Source organism: Prionailurus viverrinus, chromosome D2 (genome assembly GCF_022837055.1).
Source record: "Prionailurus viverrinus isolate Anna chromosome D2, UM_Priviv_1.0, whole genome shotgun sequence".
Taxonomy (NCBI): Eukaryota; Metazoa; Chordata; class Mammalia; order Carnivora; family Felidae; genus Prionailurus; species Prionailurus viverrinus.
In genome coordinates this window covers 55,107,358-55,131,671 of record NC_062571.1, presented here as the reverse complement: position 1 = coordinate 55,131,671, position 24,314 = coordinate 55,107,358, and the positions used below count along the sequence as shown (strand labels likewise).

Here is a 24,314-nt window from a genome sequence, read left to right as displayed (position 1 = left end):
CTTTTAAATGTTTATTTAGAGAGAGAGAGGGCCCACGTGAGTGGGGGAGGGGCATAGAGAGAGTGAGAGAGAGAATCCCGATGCGAGACTCAATCCCACAAACCATGAGATCATGACCTGAGCTGAGACTGGGTCAGATACTCAACTGACTGAGCCACAGAGGAGGCCCAATAAAGTGTTCAGATAAAGATTTTAGGATCATGGCACCACACTGCCATCACCCTTATGTTAGGTATAAAACAATGTGGTGGAGAGCAGAAAAAGATTATCTAGAGACGCCTTCCAGGGATTTTGTTCGAGGTTGGTGAGAAAAAAAATAACACATAGAAAAATTGATTAGGGGCACCTGGGTGGCTCAGTCAGTTAAGTGTCTGACTTCAGCTCAGGTCATGATCCTACAGTTGGTGAGTTCGAGCCCCACATCAGGCTCTGTGCTGACAGCTCAGAGCCTGGAGCCTGTGACTCCCTCTGTCTTTCTGCCCCTTCCCTCATCATACTGTCTCTCTCTGTCTCTCAAAAAGTGAATAAATGTTAAAAAATTAAAAAAAAAAAAGAAAAATTGACTAGCAATATGAAAGCATATGTTAATAGTTGACTCTAAGTTTGAAACACAAAGCAGTAAGAGCATGTCAAATCTTTGGTGTTCATAGTGGCACCAAAGCAGAGGAATGAATTTTAATGGTAATTATTCCTTCCTCCCTATTGCTCATCTTCCATTACCCGGCTCCTGGACACAACTCTGCTCACTTTCAAATCCAAGCATCAAGTAACCCTAGGTGGCATGTAGCCAAAAGAGCTTTTCTGCACTCTCCCCCTTTGCTCCTCTCTGTACTTATCAGTATGAGGACCAGTGTGGCCTCTTTGAACTCTATTTTTTTCCAATTGTTACCTGTATCATGCAAGGAAAAGTCTAAGAACTGGATCAGCAAATAATAGTGCTTTCTATTTAGAACATGGAGAGGATAGATGGCTGTGTGTTAGCCATTTTGCTTTGTTTCACAGTGATAACATAGTAATAGCCCAATATTTGATAATTATTAGCATACGTGGTGGCAAATATAAGAGTTATTGAGTATAAAGAACAGCATGGCACGGCATTTATGAAATGAAATTCTGGAAACTCTCCTTTAATTGAGGTTGGATGTTCAGTGGGTGTGGAGGCAATGGGGAAATATGAGGCAAGAGGTCAGAGAAAGCATCCCCAGTCGTGAGAAGAAGGCGGGTGACACCCAAGAGGAGGAGGAGTTATAGACAACAGCACAGTAGTGGCCAGATGGCCTGCCCTTCCTCACAAAGGAACAAAGCAAATCTTGTAGGGGGGTGGGATATGTCCAAACCCACTGGCAACTGGGGTGGTGTCAAGGTCCTTTATGTCGACCACAGGTTTCAGGGTAAAATTCTGTAAAATGGAGGTCAGGAATAAAAACAGCTCCATACGGGCCAGGCTTTCTCCCACACAAGTCCGTTTTCCTGAAAATAACAAACACAAGGGATTTGTTCCTTGAATATTATGTTTTGAACTGTCAAAAGAAGTATGTCACAAGGAGTATTTGCTGAATGGCTGAACCGATGGAGAGCTGGCAGGAAGGGTAGAGGGACAGATGGATAGAAGGATGGGAACACCTGCTATTCACCTAGTGTCTTTTTTTTTTAATTTTTTTTTTTCAACGTTTATTTATTTTTGGACAGAGAGAGACAGAGCATGAACGGGGGAGGGGCAGAGAGAGAGGGAGACACAGAATCGGAAACAGGCTCCAGGCTCTGAGCCATCAGCCCAGAGCCTGACGCGGGGCTCGAACTCACAGACTGCGAGATCGTGACCTGGCTGAAGTCAGACGCTTAACCGACTGCGCCACCCAGGCGCCCCTACCTAGTGTCTTAATGGGAACCCTTCATTCAACAAATATCTATTGAGCACTAGGTCTACATCAAACACTTCATTATGTATTCCCATATTATAACTGCACTTTTCACATTTCCAGTTTCCATAAATCTTTGTAGAAACACACCCACTTGTCCAAGTGCATTGGAGGGAGGAGGACTGAGAGAAGGGAACTCATAAACCTGTGTCTCCCTTTCTACCTCTGGCACAAAATTTAGACGAAGTTTTTTCTCCTTCATGTGATTTCAGAGGCACATGTCTAAATGCGTCCTCTCTTGGAGCGCCTGGGGAAGCTCAGTTGGTTAAGCGAACGACTCTTGATTTCAGCTCAGGTCACAATCTCAGAGTTTGTGGGATCGAGCTCTGCATAGGATCCGACCTGACAGCATGGAGACTGCTTGGGATTCTCTCTCTCTGCCCCTTCTTAATTCACGCACATGTGTGCTCTCTCTCTCTCAAGATAAACATTTTTTAAAAATAAAAATAAAAAAATGTGTCACTTTTTCACTTTAAAATATTAATTTTTTTTAATGTTTATTTATTTTTGAGACAGAGGTAGACAGAGCGCGAGTAGGGGAGGGGCAGAGAGAGAGGGAGACACAGAATCTGAAACAAGCTCCAGGTTCCGAGCTGTCAGCACAGAGCCCGATGCGGGGCTCGAACCCATGAACTGTGAGATCACGACCTGAGCCAAAGTCGGACGCTTAACCGACTGAGCCACCCAGGTACCCCTCACTTTAAATTATTAAATGCCTCCCTGATCTGTCCTATGAGATGATGTCAAATGGGTTGAACTGGCACTCCACATTCTGCTCCCAGTCTGATGAGCCATAACCCTCCTTCCATCCTTCATATCTCTACTCTTGGTTCTAGCCATACCAACTCTTCATCGATCTCCAATATACTGTGAAGTTTCGAGTTGTATCTCCTGCTGTTCCCGTTGTCGCACTTCTCTTATACTTCTTCCAGGACCTATGTCTCATGTCATTTCCTCTTTATAATCTTTGTGATTCCCTTGGGAAGTATAGTCTTGCCCTCTCTGGGTTTCCTCAGAATCTTATTCACTCTTCAGTTAAAGCATGGATCATCACCTTGAATCTCGATTCTCTGTTTATTTCTTTTTCTACCATGCTAAAATGTGTGTTTCCTTGTAGGGAAAGCTCAGTCTTTGACATCTTGGTATGTATGGCATAAGACCCAAAGTAGGCATCAAAAGCTGTCAGATAAATAAAGGTGACTCTGTGGCCAGAGATTCAGAACACACACTGTAGATGTGGACACCCAAGATCCGAAATCTCTGATCTTGAGCAGAGGAATATCAGGTGGTTTGGAACCGCTGCAGGGTATTCTGCCACTTGTTCAAGGTTTCCTTAATGCCACAGCTAGTTGGCACGTTCCGACTGCCCTGATCTATTGAAATGCCCTGCTCCTAAAGTCCACTCTCTAAAAGTGCCCTTCGTTCTCTTCTTTCCCTTGCTGCCTGTCCCCTGAGAGGCAGCACCAATTGCCTTTCTGCTATCAGAACGTTGCTTATTCCACTTTATGCCTCACAAAGTGATCAGGAAGCAGGCGGCTTCCTCCTCTGGTCTCCTGAGCAGCCTGTGCTTTCCTCTTCCACAACACCAGTCTCACTGGATTACAACGATCTATTTACTAATCTGTTTCCCTAATTAGGATGTGAGCCCTTTTGGTGCCCATTCTGTGCTTGTGGATACTTGTAATCCTGGAGCCCACTCTGGGGAGTGGGGGATATCACATAGAAAATACTTAACTCAAAGTTGAGGAGTTATATTCCTTTTTCATGGCAGTGAGTAAAGTCTAAATGAGTTTCATCTGCTAAGAGGAGCTCTTGGTAGCTGTGTGATCTATCTAGAGGCAGAATTCAATGAACCTATATTCACTTTGGAAGAACTGGGTCACCAAGCCAAAATTCTAATCATGGGACTGTATAGTGAGTGGGGGAAAGTGCATGGGCATTGGGAGTTATGCTTCCAGTCATGGACAAAGAACAATTCTACTCATCCCAGACTAGGCACCATGTAAGTTTCTATGGATCACCCAAAAATATCTTGTCCCCTTCAGTACCTATAGAAATTAATTTTTATTACCTGCTGAGAAAACCATGAAGTAGTCACTCTTCTTAAAGTTGCCACTATCATCCAGGAAATGGGCAGGGTCAAATGTCTCTGGGTTGGGAAATTCTTTGTCATCACGTAGCACAGAAGTCAGTGATATTAGTACATTTGTGCCCTGGAATGAACAGATGAAGACAAACTTTATTATAAAGAAATCGTGGAGATGGAAGAAATTTTGCATATCACTTAGTTCAATCTTTTGATCTATACATGAGGAATCCCAGGTCCAAAAAAGGCAATGGCATTTCTAGTCAGACACACCAAGTAATAAACAGGGATGAGATTAAGACCAGTGCTAGTAAGGTTGCTAAAGTAGCCTCCCAATAGGATTTGAAATGCTGAGTGCTTAGTTACTTGGGTACCAGACCTCTGAATCCCCTCTACTGATCACTATCTTTGGACGATGGTGTAGCTCCCACCCTCTGCTCTATTTCGTCACTTTGGTTTTCAAACATCTCATGTGGACTATGGTTTAAAATGGAAGCTTCTGGCATCCAAATTGACAAGGAAGAAGTCAAACTTTCACTCTTTGAAGATGACATGATACTCTATATGGAAAACCCAAAAGACTCTACCAAAAAACTGCTAGAACTGATACATAAATTCAGCAAAGTTGGAGGATATAAAATCAATGTACAGAAATCTGTGGCATTTCTATATACCAATAATGAAGCAACAGATGAGAAATCAAGGAATTGATCCCATTTACAATTGGATCAAAAACCATAAGATACCTAGGAATAAACCTAATCAAAGAGCTAAAATATCTGTATGCTGAAAACTGTAAGATGCTTATGAAACTGAAGAAGACACAAAGAAATGGAAAAACATCCCATGCTCCTGGATTGGAAAAACACATATTATGAAAATGTCTATACTGCCCAAGGCATTCTACATGTTCAGTGTAATCTCTATCTAAATAACACCATTATTTTTCACAGAGCTAGAACAAACAATTCTAAAATTTGTATAAAACCAGAAAAGACCCCAAATAGCCAAAGCAATATTGAAAAAGAAAACCAAAGCTGGAGGCATCCCAATTCTGGACTTCAAGCTATGTTACAAAGATGTAATTATCAAGACAGTATGGTACAGGCAGAAAAACAGACACATAGATCAATGGAACAGAATAGAAAGCCCAGAAATGGACCCACAAATGTATATGGCCAACTAATTTTCAACAAAGCAGGAAAGAATATCTAATGGAAAAAAAGACCGTCTCTTCAACAAATGGTGTTGGGAAAAGTGGAGGGTGACGTGCAAAAGAGTGAACCTGGACCACTTTCTTATAACATACACAAAAATAAATTCCAAAGATGAAAAACCTAGATGTAAGACAGGAAACCATCAAAATCCTAGAGGAGAAAACAGGCAGCAACCTCTCTAACCTCAGTCACAGCAACTTCCTACTAGACACGTCTCTGGAGGCAAGGGAAACAAAAGCAAAAATGAACTACTGGAACCTCATCAAGATAAAAGGCTTCTGCACAGTGAAGGAAACAATCAATAAAACTAAAAGGCAACTGATGGAATGGGAGAAGATATTTGCAAATTACGTTTCAGATAAAGGGTTAGTATTCAAAATCTGTAAGAAACAGGCAGAAGACATGAATAGATACTTTTCCAAAGAAGACATCCAGATGGCTAACAGACACATGAAAAGATGTTCAACATCACTCATCATCAGGGAAATACAAACCAAAACCACACTGAGATACCAACTCATACCTGTCAGAGTGGCTAAAATGAACAACTCAGGAAATAACAGATGTTGGTGAGGATGTGGAGAAAGGGGAACCCTCTTGCATTGTTGGTGGGAATGCAAACTGGTGCTGCCACTCTGGAAAACAGTAGGGAGTTTCCTCAAAAAGTTAAAAATAGAACTATCCTACGACCCAGCAATTGCACTACTAGGTATTTATCCAAAGGAAACAAAAATGATGATTTGAAGGGGCACACACCCCAGTGTTCATAGCAGCACTATCAACAATAGCCAAAGTATGGAAAGAGCCCAAATGTTCATTGACTGATGAACGAATAAAGATGTGGTATGTATACACACTCACACGCGCGCGCACACACACACACACACACACACACACACACACACACACACGGAATATTACTCAGCAATCAAAAAGAATGATATCTTGCCATTTGCAACAACATGGATGGAACTAGAGCATATTATGCTAAGTGAAATAAGTCAAGGAGAGAAAGACAAATATCATATGATTTCACTCATATATGGAATTCAAGAAACAAGACAGATGAACATAGGGGAAGAGAAGGAAAAATAAAATAAGATAAAAACAGAGGGGGAAGCAAACCATAAGAGACTCTTAACTATAGAGAACTGAGGGTTGATGGAGGGAGGTGGATGGGAGATGGGCTAGATGGGTGGTAGGCATTAAGGAGGGCACTTGTTGGGATGAATGCTAGGCGTTACATGTAAGTGATGAATCACTAAATTCTGCTCCCAAAACCAATACTGACTACACTATGTTAACTAACATGAATTTAAATTTAAAAATAAAATTCAATGAAAATTTTAATTTAATTTAATTTAAAAAATAAAATAGAATAAAATGGAAGCCTTTGCTGGTTCTTGAAAAGTCAGGAGTATTTAGAATCTTTTCATAGGGCTTAAAAAATTTTTTTAATGTTTATTTATTTTTGAGAGAGAGAGAGAACACGAATAGGGTAGGGGCAGAGAGATACAGAGACACAGACTCTGATGCAGGCCCCAGGTTCTGAGCTGTCAGCACAGAGCCCAATGCAAAGCTCGAACTCACGAACTGTGAGATCATGACCTGAGCTGGAGTCGGACGCTTAACCGACTGAGCCACCTAGGCACCCCTCATAGGGCTTTTTATTTTTATTTTTATTTTTTTTCAACGTTTTTTATTTATTTTTGGGACAGAGAGAGACAGAGCATGAATGGGGGAGGGGCAGAGAGAGAGGGAGACACAGAATCGGAAACAGGCTCCAGGCTCCGAGCCATCAGCCCAGAGCCTGACGCGGGGCTCGAACTCTGACCACGAGATCGTGACCTGGCTGAAGTCGGACGCTTAACCGACTGCGCCACCCAGGCGCCCCTCATAGGGCTTTTTAAAATAGAGGTCTGATCTGATTTAAAATGACTCTGGCAGGGTGCCTGGCTGGCCCAGTTGATAGAGCATGAGAGACTTGGTCTTGGAGTTGTGAGTTTAAGTCCCATATTGAGCACAGAAGTTACTTTTAAAAAATGACTCTGGCAAATCTACACAGATGGAAATAGATTCATGGTTGTCAGGGGCTGGAGGTGGGAAGGAGTAGGGAATGACTGTTTGACGGGTGCAGGATCTCCTTTTGGAGAGATGACAATGTTCTGGAAGTAGACAATATCTGTGGCTGCACAACACTGTGAATGTACTCAGTTTCCCTGAATTGTGCACTTTAAAATAGCTAAAATGGAGGGGCACCTGGGTGGCTCAGTCGGTTGGGCATCCGACTGGCTCAGGTCATGATCTCACAGATTGTGAGTTCGAGCCCTGCTTTGGGCTCTGTGGTGACAGTCCAGAGCCTGGAGCCTGCTTCAGATTCTGTGTCTCCTTCTCTCTCTGCCCTTCCCATGCTCACATTCTGTCTCTGTCTCTCTCTCTCAAAAATAAATAAACATTAAAAAAAATTTTAAATAGCTAAAATGGTAACTTTCATGTTCTGTATATTTTACCACAATAAAAAAAAAAAGAAAATACGCCCAAAAGGAAAAATGACTTCTTAGATAGTATTAACAAATACACCAATGAGTACTGAGTATTTATCTGTGGAATGCAATTTGTTTCTAATTTAAAACTGTGGGTAAATTCTTTGTTAGAGATGAATCCTGGTTAAACACACACACAAACACACACAAACTAAAATTGGAAAAATTATCATTTTTCAACAATTCAGGTAAAGATTATTAATTAGTGCTAAAACTGTTGGATCAAAGATTTGGGAAACAGTTATAAGGTCTCAAAGTACCGGGCCATAGATTTTTTTATTAATAACCTATGAAAAACAGAATTTCAGCAGTGGAGAATTATGGAAGATACCTTTTTAAAAAATGTTTATTTATATTTGAGAGAAAGAGAGTACAAGTGGGGGACGGGTAGAGAGAGAGAGGGAAACAGAATCTGAAGCAGGCTCAAGGCTCTGAGTTGTCAGCACACAGCCCAATGTAGGGCTTGAACCCACAAACCGTGAGACCATGACCTGAGTTGAAGTACAACACTTAACTGACTGAGCCACCCAGGTGCCCCATGGAAGATACCTCCTTAATAAATGACTACCTTAGCATCACCAATAATGATATAAATTGATATTACATGTCTCTAGCCAAAACGTAATTCACTGGGACATACACAACATCACGTATGTAATGTTCTTCCCCAAAACACAGAACTTGAATCTAATCTAAAAAAACAAAAACAAAAACAAAAAAAAATCGCACAGGGCTTCTGGGTGCTTCAGTTGATTGAACATCTGACTCTTGGTTTCAGCTCAGGTCATGATCGCAGGGTCATGGGATAGAGCCCCATGTCAGGCTCCGTGCTGAGCATGGAGCCTGCTGAAGATTCTCTCCCTCTGCCCCTTTCCCCTGCTCACATGCTCTCTCTCTTTCTCAAAAAAACACCAAAAACAAAAACAAAAAAATCATACAAAACCAGACTGAGGAATATTTTACATGACAACTATCCTGGACTCTTCCATAGTGTATTAAAATGAAATAAATAGGGGCGCCTGGGTGGCGCAGTCGGTTAAGCGTCCGACTTCAGCCAGGTCACGATCTCGCGGTCCGTGAGTTTGAGCCCCGCGTCGGGCTCTGGGCTGATGGCTCAGAGCCTGGAGCCTGTTTCCGATTCTGTGACTCCCTCTCTCGCTGCCCCTCCCCCGTTCATGCTCTGTCTCTCTCTGTCCCAAAAATAAATAAACGTTGAAAAAAAAATTTTTTTTAAAATGAAATAAATAAAAGAAAAGGAACTGTTCTTTATAAAAGGGGCATAAAGGGACAGATAATAAAATTGTATATTTATTCCTTTATTAGATACTAGATGCCCCCTCAAAAAAAGCTATAAAAGATACTTTAGGGGGGGCACCTGGGTGGCTCGGTTGGTTAAGCATCTGACTTCAACCCAGGTCTTGATCTCACAGTTTGAGTTCAAGCCCCACATTGGGCTCTCTGCCATCATCACGAAGCCTGCTTGAGATCCCCTATCTCCCTCTGCCCCTCCCACACTGGCATTCTCACTATCTCTCAAAAATAAACAAACATTAAAAAAAAAGATTTTAGGATAACTGAAAAAATCTATAGCTATATTTTAGATAAAGTTATTGTATATATGATAATTCTTTGAGTGTGAATGCTATTACTGCTCTGCAGAAGCCCTTGTTCTTACAAGACACATATGAAATATTTAGGTGTTAAGTGTGATAGGTCAATGGATACAGATAGATATGTACTTAAAATATAGATGTATACACATTTTCATATGTATTATTTATATAAACATAAAACATTATATACCATTGTGTGTGTTTAAATGCTACTGAGATTTTTTTTATTTTTTAAATTCAAAATTGGAAGGAAGTTCCATCCTCTAAGTTTATCATATTTAAGGTCTATAATTTTGTTTTCAATATTATTGCCTTGTGCATTTTAAAACAAGTAATATGTGGAAGTGTTACTTTAAGATTTAAAAAAATCTTAAAGTAAGTGGAAAAAGTGGGTGTCCCTAACAAAAGGAATGAAATATAAACTACTTCACACTATAAGTGAAAATGAATTTTAAATGGATCGCAGACCTAAATACAAAAGCTAAGAGCATAAAACTTGTAGAAGAAAAGATAAGAGCAAATATTTGGGAACCTGTGTTGGCAAAAAATTTTCCAGATAGGACACAGAAGCACAAGTCGAAAGAGAAATAACTGATAAATTGGACTCCATCAAAATTCAAAACTTCTGCTCTTTGAAAGACATTCTTTGGAGAAAAGAAAGAAAGAAAGAAAGAAAGAAAGAAAGAAAGAAAGAAAGAAAAGAAAGAAAAGAAAGAAAGAAAGAAGGAAAGAGGGAGGGAGGAAGGTAGGAAGGAAGGAAGAAAGAAAAGGAAAGAAGAAAAAGCAAGCAAGCAAGCCCTTTACAGATTGAGAGTGAATATTAGCAACACTTACATATAATAAAAGACTTGTGTATACAATATATAAAGGATTGCAATAATTAAATAAGACAAACGACCCAATACAAAATAGGAATATAATTTGAGAACTCGACCAAAGAATATATATGAATAGTCAATCAATACATGAAGAGAAGCCCAACATCATTATCCATCCAGAAAAAAGAAATAAAACAAAATGTGACGTCACTACATAACCACTTATAGTACCTAAAATTTAAAAACACCAACAATGTGGCACCTGGGTGGCTCAGTAAGTTAAGCACCTGATTCTTGAGTTTGGCTCAGGTCATGATCTCACAGTCATGAGTTCAAACACTGCATCAGGCTCTGCACTGACAGCACACAGTCTGCTTGGGATTCTCTCTCCCTCTCTCTCTGCCCCTCCCTCGCTCATGTTCTCCCTCCCTCCCTCTCTCTAAAAATAAATAAATAAACATTAAAAAAAAAAAAAAAAGGACCATCAATGGCAAGTGATGGAAGGTACCTGAAGCAATTGGAACTCTCACACATTGCTAGCAGGAATGTAAAATATCACAGCCACATTTAGAAAATATTTGATGGTTTTTTATAAAGTTAAACAGTTAAGCAAAAGTCCCACTCTTAAGCATTCACCCAAAAGAAATGAAAATTTATATCCACACAAAAACCTGTATGCAAATGTTCACAGCACTTTTATTCAAATATTGTCTCAAACTGGAAACAACCCAAATACCCATCAAGTAGTGAATGGATAAACAATTTGTGGTACTCTGTAGGATAGAAAATCATTCACCAAAAAAAAGAACAAATTAATGATAAGTGCAATAACAAAGTGCAATAAATCTCAAATACATTCTGTCACATAAAAAAGATAAAGGCTTATTTATATTGATTACAAGTTATTCTATTTGTGTCACATTCTATTACACTGCATTCTTGAAAAGGCAAAACCGTAGAACCAAAAACAGATCAGTGGTTACCAAGAGTTGGAACTGGGGGAAGTGGATTGATTGTAAAAGGAGAATGAGGGAACTTTTTTGAGATGATAGAAATGTTTTACATCTTGGTTGTGGTGGTAGTTACTTGACTTCACATATTGGTCAGAACTCATTAGACTTTACCCTTAAAAATGTGAATTTTCTTTTGTTTAACTTATACCTCAAGTTAAAAATAGAGGAATGCACTAAGTCACAAAAAGCACATATGGTGAAAAGTAGGTCTCCCTCCCATCTAAATACTTTCCAAAAACAACTATTCACAACCAGTGATATGTCCTTCCAGGGAATATGCCCTTCCAAAGAGAATATATATATCAGGCAAATAAATCTACATGTTTATTCTGCCTATCACCTTCTTCTTCTTCTTTTTTTTTTTTTTATCAAATGACAAGCATCCACTACATCTTGATTTTTTAAATTTTACTTGAATTTGAGAGGCACAGCAGGAATTTTATTAGAAATTCTAGAATCATTGATGAAAATCATCTCAAGATGAAGTGCTTCCATAGATGCATTGCTTAGCCTTCTAAACAAGATATAATTTGAAAGTGCATTTAGCCTTACTTAGAGGCAATGATGTCATTGTCATGCTTTAGTACTTGTTTCATAAAAAGAAATAAAAATCTTATTTTTTATTTAATAAAATAATTTGGTACTGGCCCATATCAACACATATACATCTGCCTTATTCATGCTATATAATATGAATGTATCATTACACTACTGATGAACATTTAGATAGTTAAGAATATTTTTTTAGGGGCACCTGTGTGGCTCAGTTGGCTAAGCATCTGACTCTTGATTTTGGCTCAGGTCATGACCCAGGGTTGTGGGATCAAGCCCCATGTTGGGCTCAGTGCTGAGCATGGAGCCTGCTTAAGATATTCTCTCTCTCTCTCTCTCTCTCTCTCTCTCTGCCCCTCTCCCCTGCTCTCTCTCTCTCTCAGAAACAAAAACAGAATGTTTTTATTATAAACAGTGATGCAAGGACACATTTTTTGAACATTCCTCTGTTAGCACCTGTAGTAGATACCAAGAATTATAATTCTTGCGTTATAAGATTCTATATTTTATTTCTGATAGATATTGCCAAAATGTCCTCCAAAAAAGATGTACTTATCTACAATCCTGCGACTGCCACCCTCACCAATACAACATTTTCTCAGCCTTTGACTTCATCAGTCTAATAAGTAAAAATGGTCATAGTTTTAGCTTGTATTTTGTATATGTTACCTGGTTGAATTCTTGCAACATTCTAGTGACGTAAAGGTCAGTGCTATCAACAGTTTACAAATGAGAAAACCAAGGCACATAGGATTAAGAAATTTATTCAAGATTATAGTAAAGGGTAACCGAGCCGGAGTCTATACGGAGGTTATCCTCCTGAATTTATCTCCTGCTGCCTTGCATTTCAAATACCTACTTGGGTTTTCCATTTTTAGGATACAGTTGGCAGAAGAAAGTGCCTGGTTCATTTAGAAAACCCAGAAGAGAAACAAATAGCCCTCTCTGCACAAGTGTCACTTCTTTCACCCTTCTGCCCTAAGCATGCAACTGTGATTCTGACGAGGCATTTTCCTGGCTGGGAAATAACCTGAAAGCCAGATGAAGCCCAAATGGTTTTCTGCAACTCAGAGGAAGTCATCCCTCTCCCAAAGGTTTTTTGTCTGTTTAATATGTAAATCCATGTCTTTTAAAAATTATTTTAGACAGAGAGAGAAAGCATGGGTGTGCACATGCTAGTGGATGAGAGGGGCAAAGGGAGACAGATTCCTAAGCAGGCTTGACCTCAGCGTGGAGGGGGATGCGGGGTTCAATCCCAAGACCCTGGGATCATGACCTGAGCTGAAATCAAGAGTCGGACGCTCAACCGACTGAGCCACCCAGGGACCCCAAAGTGTTTTTTTTAAGTTTATGTATTTTTTTTAGTAGTCTCTACACCCAATGTGGGGCTTGAACTCACAATCCCAAGATCAAGAGTCGCATGCTCTACCGACTGAGCCAGCCACGCGCCAGCCCTCCAAAGTTGTTTTTATCAACCATTTCAAAGTTATATACAGCATGACTATTTTAGCTTATTTTTCTACATCAGCTCAACAAATATAAACATTTGTTTTCATGAAAGTATAAATACACAATCCTTCATCTGAACCTCCTGAGGCCTAATGTGTTTTCAAATTAAGTACTGTTTGATGATTTTAGAAAGTTATTATGATGTATATGCCATAAATTTTAAAATACTCCCAATAATGTGGTATCATATAATCAAACACATTGATACCTCTTTAGCAAAACATGAATATTCACACAAAGTGCATCAATAAGGAATATATAGATTGATTCACTTCAGTTCAAGATTCTGGCCACTGAAAGAAATTGCACTTCGATTTATTTTTAATTTTCTGAGTTTTTAATATTGCAGAATAAAGGTTTTAACATAAAGTTTTAAGTATTAAAAACAATAACAACAACAACTTAGATCGGTTCTGTCCAACACAGTAGCCTTGAGTGATCCATGATTATTTATATTTAAATTAAAGCTCATTGAAAGTATATAAAATTTAAAGTTCAAGTATTAATTATTAAAACAAATATTGGGGCACCTGGGTGGCTCAGTTGGTTAAGCATCTGACTTCGGCACAGGTCATGATCTCACTACTTGTGAGTTCAAGCCCCGCTTCAGATTCTGTGTCTCCATCTCTCTCTGTCCCTCCCCTGTTTGCTCTCTGTCTCTGTCTCTCTCTTTCTCTCTCTCAAAAATAAATAAACATTAAAAAATATACATTAAACCAGGTTGAAGAATTCTGTGTATAGAAATTACAAATAAATCCACAAACTATTAGCAATAAGTCAATTTGGAAAGGTTGCTAGATGTAAGGTCATCAAAATAATAAAATCAAGTATATTTCCATATAACAAAAAAAGTAGAAAAGGCATTTTAAAAATTATACAATCTATAGTAACATCAAAAATACCACTCATCTAGGAAAAACCTAATAGATATACAAGCCACTGCACTGAAAATATTGAAAAAATTAAAGAAAGTCCAAATAAATTGGGAGAATATGCCATATCCATGAATTGAAAGATTCAAGATACCAACATGTCAATTCTTTCTAAATTATTTTATTATCACCCTGATAAAAATCACAGCCAAATGCTTTGGATTATTGACAAACTGATACTCAAATTTATTTGGAAATGTAAACAGCTAAGAGTAGCCAAAACAATATTAAAGAAGCAGAACAAATTTGGAAGACTTACACAGCCAAATACCAAAACCTGCCATAAAAGTATGTAGCCTCAGTAGGGCGCCTGGGTGGCTCGGTCGGTTAAGCGTCCGACTCTTGATTTCGTTCAGGTCATGATTTCATGGTTCGTGAGGTCACAATCTCATGGTTCATGAGTTTAAGCCCTGCATAGGGTTCTGCACTGGCAGCGTGGAGCCTGCTTGGGATTCTCTCTCCTCTCTGCCCCTCCCCCACTCACGCTGTCTCTCTCTCTCTCTCTTAAAATAAATAAATAGGGGCGCCTGGGTGGCTCAGTCAGTTAAACGTCCGACTTAGGATCAGGTCATGATCTCATGGTTTGTGAGTTCGAGCCCCCTATCGGGTTCTGTGCTGATAGCTCAGAGCCTGGATTCTGCTTCTTATTCTGTGTCTCCCTCTCTCTCTGTCCCTCCCATGCTCATGCTCTGTCTTTCTCTGTCTCTCAATAACAAATAAACATTACAAAATTTAAAAAAATAAAATAAATAAACTTTAAAAAAAGGTCTGTAGCCTCAAACTGGAAACAACACAAAATCCATCAAGCTGCCACATATATGAGTTTTGCACCTTTCTCATCTTGTATTGGTAGAGGACTGAGCCAATAGTGAGAACAGGGGAACTTCAAGAGCACTAAAGTCAGTGTAGGAGAAATATCTCTTACCTTGGGGATGACATAGTTTCTGAATTTAATGTCACGGGTCACTGCATGTGGCAGGTTGACTGGGATAAGGTCAATGTATCTCTGGATCTCATGCAACACTGCATTCATGTAGGGCATGCGGCTCCTGTCCTGCATGCAGGGGCTCCGGTGTCTGCCAATTACATGGCCAATCTCTTCCTGGATTTTAGCTGATAAAACACACATAAGACTGATGAAAAAAGTGAAAAATGCATAGACATTTGCATGCCAACTCAGGTTATCTGAACACTTTGAACGTATTCCAACATCATCACAAACATCGGCTATGTGCCCAGAAGTACATCTGAGAGAGAGTTGCCGTAATATTGACACATATGACTCCAGACAAGCTAGGCTTTGAGATCAATCTGTGCACACCTATGATAAGCATAGGTTAATAGTACATTTTAACTCAAGAAATCACTGTCCTCAAAGAAAGGAAAACGGGGATTAAGTATTTTTTTCATATCAAAATAATGTTTTAAAAATCAAATTGTATAACTGATGTGTATGTATGTATGGTTTGTGTGACTGTATGTTGTGTGTGTATAGTTATTTGCACCTTACAATGATATCTTCTCTCATCCTCACATTTCCCAAAGGTTTGAGATTCTGAAAGATTTGAAAGATTCTAGCAGTTTCTTCTGAAATTTATGCTTCACGTTTCTAAATATTGACTACTCCTATTTCTCAACTTACTAATTTTTTATTTTTTTCTTTATTCTATTTTTATTTCTTTATTTTTAAGTAGGTTTCATGCCCAGCACAGAGCCCAACGCAGGGCTTGAACTCATGACCATGAGGATCAAGACCTGAGCTGAGATCAAGAGCAGGACGCTTAACTGACTGAGCCACCCAAGTGCCCCCACAACTTACTCATTTTTAGACAATGTCTAATGATGTTCCGGTAAGAGAGCAGGACTTATGTTTCAACCCCCACCCCATACAAAATGCACACATCCACAGACAGATACATACACACACATGCTTCCCCTTGTTCCATTTTCCCCAATATATTCATATAATTTCTGATTATCTCAATATTCATTGTTTATATTATGACTATAATAAATATTACATAAGTGTGACAACTATGATTATGTTTAATTTTTTGTACATTCTTGGTTTTATTTGTACATTCTTTGCTTATTTCAATTCCTACTTTTTAGATGCTAATTTAGAATTATGGCAACTGCTCAGGTAGATGTTTCAAACTCCTAGTAATAATGTTTCTAATTACTGGTAAACCTCAAATAACTGATCCTTTCTCTTTTCTTCTTGGGTATGTCCTCTCACATCTGCTTTGTCCACCTAGTCCAATTTGAAATGGATATTTTCTAAGCCTGGTGCCCAGTACATTCTCACTTCCATTCTCCTACATGGGACCTCCTGATTCCTGGAGCCCACAACTTCCTCTGACTTGACTTCAGACGTCTGCATAGAGCACACACTCTAGTATATTTTTTTTAATTAAAAAATTTATTTTATTTTTTTATGTTTATTTACTTTTCAGAGAGAGACAGAGATAGAGTGTGAGCAAAGGAGGGTCATAGAGAGAGGGAGACACAGAATCTGAAGCAGGCTCCGGGCTCTGAGCTATCTGCACAGAGCCTGACACAGGGCTCAAACCCACAAACTGCAAGATCATGACCTGAGCTGAAGTCAGAGGCTTAACTGACTGAGCCACCCAGGCGCCCCTAATTAAAAAAAATTTTTTAAAGCAATCTCTATACCCAAAGTGGGGCTCAAACTTATAACCCTGATATCAAGAGACACATGTTCTACTGACTGAGCCAGTGTATTTCTAAGAAAATAAAATCAGAGGGTAAGTTTTTTTGCCAACTTGTAGATCTGAAAATATCCTTTAATACTCAGGATATAGTTGCTCTTGAGAATTCTAATGCCATACAGTACTTGATTTATCTCTGAAAGTTTTTATGAATTTTTCTTTAATCATGGTGTTCTGCAATTCCATGACCCTCTGTCTTAGGGAGGATATTATTATTTCATTCACTTTGCTGGGAATTTGGTGAGAATTTTCTGTCTAGATGGCAGAAGAGGGAGGTCTTTTCTCTGGAGTTGTTCATTCTCTGAGGTCTATATCTGGCTGCTGAATTTTAGGAATAGGATAGAGGAAGGAGCTAAGGGTCTCAGAATTCAGGTAGACTATTACTTAGTCTTTCTTTTTCAGTCCTACACTTCACTCTTTCTCTGTCTCTGCCAAGTGTCCCTGAGGGCAAGGTCTCTTAGGTTCAGTTTCTCTAGAGAATGGGTTCCCTTTTCTGTGGAGGGAAAACAGTTACCTGCTAAGAGAAGTTGTAGCAGGTAGCTAGGCAGGGAGAGCCTCCTGTTTTCTACTCCAATCTCCCTCTACCTTTCTTGAGGTTTGGTTCTTTCAATACTGAGCCTTATGTAGTTGTAGGGGCTTGTTTTCCCAGACTAAATCTTCCTTCTTTGACATTTAGCTTACAACTTCAACCTCCCTCCTGAGACGGTTATCAACCCTCCATTCACTCTCTATGCTTTAGAAATTTGTTGAAGATTTGGTAACTGTTTTGCTGTGCTTCTCTTCTCCAACTGAAACAGTAGTGCTCATTTATAATTAATTTATCATCATTTCAATGGGATTCTGATTCAGAAAACCATGTGTATAACTGATCTGCTGTGCACAACCAGAATATTCTTGAAGTTTTAAAAACATTTTTTAAGTTGTTCTTAGTTCGCAAAAGATAAAAACTATTAACCCAAAAAGAAATTGTTGTCGCAAACACCATTTTTCTGGACTCAGACTTCTGAAATAATAAAATTCCTTTAGAAGTGTGACATCAGTATAAGAAAAGGCTAATATTCCTGATGAACACAGATCAAATTCTCAAAAAAACAAAAACAAAAACAAAAACAAAACAACAAAAAACCCTAACAAACTGACTTCAACAGCACCCTGGAAGGATCATACACCATGATCAAGCTTGATTTATCACTGGGATGTCTGGGTGGTTCAAAAATACTCAAAAAGATAAATATGATACACTGTATTAACAGAATGAAGGATAAAAATGATATAATCATCTCAGTAGATGCAGAAAAAGCATTTGACAAAGTTTAACATCCTTTCATGATTAAAAAAATTCTCAACAGGGGCGCCTGGGTGGCGCAGTCGGTTAAGCGTCCGACTTCAACCAGGTCACAATCTCACGATCCGTGAGTTCGAGCCCCGCGTCAGGCTCTGGGCTGATGGCTCAGAGCCTGGAGCCTGTTTCCGATTCTGTGTCTCCCTCTCTCTCTGCCCCTCCCCCGTTCATGCTCTGTCTCTCTCTGTCCCAAAAATAAATAAATGTTGAAAAAAAAAAATTCTCAACAAATTACATATAAAAGGAATGAACCTCAATATAATAAAGGCCATACATGACAAGCCAAGGACAACATCATACTCAGTGGTGAAATGCTGAAAGTTTTCTCCTTTAAGTTTAGGAACAAGACAAGGATGCCTACACTTGCCACTTTTATTCAACATAGTACTGGATTAGCCTGAGCAATTAAACAAGAAAAATAAATAAAAGGCATCCATACTGAACAGAAAGAAGTTAAATGGTGTCTGTTTGCAGATGACATGATCTTATATATAGAAAATCCTACAGACTTCACCAAAAATTGTTGGAATAAACAAATTCAGTAAAGTAGAAAGATATAACTCAATATATAAAAATCAGTTGTGTTTCTATACACTAACAATGATCTATCTGAAAGAGAAATTAGACAATTCCATTTACAATGGCATCAAAAAGAATAAAATGCTTAGTAACAAATTTAACCAAAGAGGTGAAAGATATGTACACTGAAAACTATAGAACATTGATTAAAAAATTTAAGAGGACGGGGCGCCTGGGTGGCTCAGTCGGTTGAGTGGTTGACTTTGGCTCAGGTCATGATCTCGCGGTCTGTGAGTTCGAGCCCCGTGTCAGGCTTTGTGCTGACAGCTCAGAGCCTGGAGCCTGCTTCGGATTCTGTGTCTCCCTCTCTCTGACCCTCCCCTGTTCATGCTCTGTCTCTCCCTGTCTCAAAAATAAATAAAACGTTAAAAAAATTTAAAAAAAAATTTAAGAGGACACAATTAAATGGAAAGATATCCTGTGGTCATGGATTAGAAGAATTAATATTGTTAAAGTGCCTATATTAACTAAAGTAATCTACTCCAATGTAATCCTTACCAAAATTCCAATGAAATTTTTCACAAAAATAGAAAAAGAAATCCTAAAGTTCATACTAAACCACAGAAGACCCTGAATAGACAAAGCAGTCTTGAGAAAAAAGAACAGAGCTGGAGGTACCGTGCTTTCTGATTTCAAGCCCTATTACAAAGCTACAGTAATCAAAACGGTAGAATACAGGGGCACCTGGCTGGCTCAGTCAGTAGAGCATGAGACTCTTGATCTCGGGATTGTGAGTTTGGGCCCCACATAGGGCTTAAAGTTTACACAAAAACAACAACAACAACAAAGGAAACAATCAATAAAATGAAAAGGTAACCTATGGAATAGAAGAAAACATTTGCAAAGCATGTATCTGATGAGGGATTAATATTCAAAATACATAAGGAACTCATACTGCTCAATAGCAAAAAATTAACAACCTAAAATAAAACGGGCACAAGACCTGAATACACATTTTCCCAAAGAAGACATACAAATGGCCTGTGGATATATGAAAAGGTATTGAATATCAGGGACATGTTGATCAAAACCACAGTGAGATATCACCTTACATCTGTTAGTATGGCTATTATCAAAAAGACAGGAGATAAAAAATATTAGTAAGGATGCAGAAAAAAAGAGAACCCTGTAAACTGATGATAGGAATGTAAATTGGTACAGCAATTATAGAAAACAGTAGAGAGGTTGCTGAAAAAATTAAAACCTGAACTAACATTGATCCAACAATTCTACTTCTGGGCATATATCCACAGAAAAGGAAATCAGTATCTCAAAGAGATCTCTGCACTCTCATGTTCATTGCAGCATTATTCACAATAGCCATGATATGGAAAAACCTAAGTGTTCGTTGATAGATGAATAAAGAAAAGGGTAACAACAGAATATTATTTAGCCAATAAAGAAGAAAATCTGGCATTTGCAACAACATGGATGAAACTAAAGGATACTACACTAAGTAAATATGCCAGACACAAAAAGACAAATACTGCATGATCTCACATATATGTGGAATCTAAAAAAGTCAAATTCATAGAAGCAGCAAGTAGAATGGTGGCTGCCAGAGGCTGGGGGTGGGGGAAATGGAGAGATATTGGTCAAAGGGTTCAAACTTTTAAAATGAATAAATTTGGGTGTCTAATGTACAACATGGTGACTGTGATTAATACTGTATTGTACACTTGAAATTTGCTAAGAGAGTAGATATTAAGAGTTGTCACCATACCCTCCTCCTCCAAAAGGTAACTATGTGAAATGGTAAATATGTTAATTAGCTTGATTGTGGTAATCATTTCACAATGTACATGTATATGAAATCATCACATTATATACTATAAGTATATACAATTTTTACTTGTTAATTATGTCTCAATAAGGTGGAAAAATATAGTTGTTTAAAAAGGAAAAAAATGGGGTGCCTGGGTGTCTCAGTTGGTTAAGTGTCTAACTCTTGATCTCAGCTCAGGTCTTGATCTCAGGGTTGTGAGTTCAAGCCCCGCACTGGGCTCTGCTCTGGGCATGGAGCCTACTTAAAAATAAACAAAGTTAAAAAAAAATTAAAAGGAAAAAAAAATCCTTTAAACCACATTGTGTCTAAATAGCATGTATTTTTTATAAATCTAACCTTCTAAAATACTTCCCAGACTGGAAATTTTCTCAGGCTGTCTTACTAAGTTTCTGCTATACTTCAACAAACATAGTTCCCATCTTCCCTACCTTACCATTAGAAAACTGCATATTCAGAATATTTCCCTTCCCTTCCCTTCTTTCTTTTCTTCTTTTTTTTCTTTCTTTTCTTTCTTTTCCTTTCTTTCTTTCTTTCTTTCTTTCTTTCTTTCTTTCTTTCTATTTTTTATTTCTTAGAGCACAAGCAGAGGAGAGAAGCAGAGAGAGGGAGAGAGAGAAAGAGAGAGAACCTTAAGCAGGCTCCACACTCAGCACGGAGCCCGATGCAAAGCCCAATCCCATGACCCTGGAACCATGACCTGAGCTGAAACCAAGAGTCAGATGCTCAACTGACCCAGCAACCCTAGGAAAGATTTCTCCAAGAACACACCTACCATTCAAAGTGGCCTCTTTTAAGAAAACTGATATTCAACTTATGCTGGCCATGCTTGCTATAAATCCTTTCCCATAAAATCTAGACATTTATCCAAAGTTCTTTTTGTTGATAAAATCCATAGCTTTCTGCTTTTGCTATTATTGCTCACAGTGTCTTCACTTCTCAGTCATCCTCTGCTAGTGTGTGAATTTGCCTCACTTATCTCCCTTTTTCATATTTGGACAAATTAGAGCTGGTGGCACAGGAATTTCAGTAATGAAGCTTCTCTAAGAGAAACAAGATGGAAGCCCATATGAGTGTCTTCTCAACATCATTTCTGAAATTCACCCTGCCTACCATGCTGGCGGTACCTGTGACTTCCGGGTGCTTCAGCAGGAGCAGGAGAGCATATCTTAGGGTGGTGCTTGTGGTCTCTGTCCCAGCTCCAAACAAATCACTTGCAGTGGCTATCAAGTTTTCAATAGTGAACTCCAACTGCTGACTGTGGTTTTCCTAGGAATTATTCAACGCCATTATTTGATGGTTTGCCAGCACATGTCATTACAATAAATCCCAAATAGCATATTGTTATCAAGGGAAGCAAACTTAGAAAGTGGAGAGGGCAGTGTTAAAATAATAACTGTATGGTATGGAAAACTGTATGCATTAGCTGACCCAATCTTCATTTCCTATTCCTTATCCCTTGCTTGCCTACAAATTCCACTTCCCAGCCTCCTTTGCAGCTACATTGGCCAAGCAATCTATTTCTTACCAATGGCCTATGGATGCTACTTTCTCTTTCCTTCTTCTTACTCAAAACACAGATATGTAGGTGGTGGTGGTGGTGTAGACATCATCTTGAAACACGAGTATTTGAGCATGAACATAAAGCCTACACACTAAGTGTGCTAAAGAAAAATAGAAGGCACCTGAGTCCATGATACTTCAGAGCTACTGTACATGTCCTGGACTGCTCTACATGAAATTCGCTGCACATGAGATAAATAAACCCACTATACTTCCTTAAAATATTGTTAATTGGGTTTTCTCTTGTTGGTAGGCAAACACAATCTGAATAGAGAGAAATGAGTAAATTAGAGCAATATCTCAAAAAATGGTATAAACTAAGATTGAGAATTTGCAATTCTCTTCTTCTGTTATAGAATTTATGTGGATTCTATATTGCCTAAAATCTCATTATGAGGTTGAAAATGTGCAAAGGCTAACATGACAGCACATCCTAGAACAGATTATTCTAGATGTGAGGCAGGAGGCAACTTGGAGTAGGAAACAAGTGCAGGAATTAATGGGGATATAGAGACAGAAGAAATACTACAGACATGAAGACAGAAAATTTAAGCATTAACTGCTCATAAGGGATGAAGGAGAGTGTAGGGGAAATGCAGATGTTGAGGATAAGAGACTGACTGAATAGAGGTCTCATAAACTGTACATTGGGAGAGCAAAAGCACTTCACAAGGACAACCGAAGTTGGTTTAAGGTAAGGATGACACAAAGTCGATAATAACCATAGGGCCATTTGAAATACTTACTATGGAGGTCACTAAAATACAAATAATAATAATAATAATAATAATAATAATAATAATAATTTCTTCCTATCCCTTCCTATAGACCAGCATTAATTTAATAAGGTTTTTATAATCCCCAAGTGACCAGTGGCATGCCTAACATGTAATCAACTCCGTTAAGACAGGCTTAACCCACTCAATAGCTGTAATTACTAGACCCACCGGTAACATCAACTTCACACAGTTTTCTAACAATGCCAACCCCAAATCACTCTAAAGCAAGGAAAAAGAATAGGGCACTAATAAACCATTTTTAGCATTTCCTACTGTTGAAGCAAATTTAAAGAATCAGTGCTTACATACAAATGGATTATCAATTTTAGCCAATTTTATGCCTAAGTTTTCTTGTAATTACGAGTTTTACATTTTTAGCTCTTACATTCAGGTCTTTGACCCACCACACTTCCTCCCAAGGTTAGATACAAAGTTATCATATGGCCCGGCAATTCTATCACCAGGTATATACCCAAGAGAAATTAAAACATTTGTATATACAAAAACCTGCACACAAATGTCCATAGAAGTTTATTCATAATAACCAGAAAACCAGAAACAACCAAAATGTCCATCAACCAATGAGTGGATATATAAAATATGGCATAGCCACTCCAGAACAATATTCAACCAAAGGAATGAAGTACTGATATAAGTTACATCAATGAACCTTGAAAACATTAAGTGAAAGAAGCTAAAACAAAAGACCACATACTGTAGAAGTCCATTAATATGAAACATCCAGATTAGCAAATCTATAAAGACAGAAAGTAGAGGAGTGATGCCTGAAGGGAGGATTCAGGGGCAATGGAGATTTCTGATGGCGCGTATGGGGCTTCTTTTCAGGGTGATGAAAATGTCTGGTAATTGATTGTTGTGGTGTTGCAGAACTCTGAAAATACACAACTCCTGAATTGTACTTGAAATGTGTGAAGGGTTTGGTATGTAAATTATACTCTATGAAGATGTTAACAACAAAAAGGAATAAGATAGAATTTAAATACTATGATGAAGACCAGAGGAACAATGCAATTTTAAAATATAGTATTAAGGAAATACTGTTAATTGAAAGAGAGATGTCAGAGCCTTAATTAGCCCAGGATCAGTGGAGAGGCTTCCCAGCATTAAGAAAATTCCTCAAAATATGTGCAAAAAAAAAAAAATTAATGTAGGTGCATTCTTCTGGGAAGATGTCCATACTTAAAAAAAAAATTTTTTTTTAACATTCATTTATTTTTTGAGAGACAGAGAGAGACAGAGCATGAGCAGGGGAGGGGCAGAGAGAGAGAGGGAGTCACAGAATCTGAAGCAGGCTCCAGGCTCTGAGCTGTCAG

The 24,314-nt window shown here is 38.5% G+C and overlaps 1 protein-coding gene across 4 annotated transcripts in view; it reads right to left on the bottom strand.

Moving 5' to 3' along the window:
* Positions 1–24,314, bottom strand: part of LOC125148039 (cytochrome P450 2C41-like) — a 75,379-nt gene that overhangs the window by 39,126 nt on the left and 11,939 nt on the right. For 2 of the 4 annotated variants that reach the window (XM_047825688.1, XM_047825690.1), the window contains 4 exons: positions 21,766–21,907; positions 15,128–15,315; positions 3,991–4,132; positions 1,098–1,470 (listed from right to left, as the gene is read on the bottom strand). In XM_047825688.1, coding sequence (XP_047681644.1) covers positions 1,289–1,470; positions 3,991–4,132; positions 15,128–15,315; positions 21,766–21,907 — 654 coding nt within the window. In that variant the 3' untranslated portion in view covers positions 1,098–1,288. Of the gene's footprint in view, positions 1–1,097; positions 1,471–3,990; positions 4,133–15,127; positions 15,316–21,765; positions 21,908–24,314 lie in introns of those variants that run through there. The other 2 variants (XR_007145394.1, XR_007145395.1) reach the window with 2 other exon arrangements.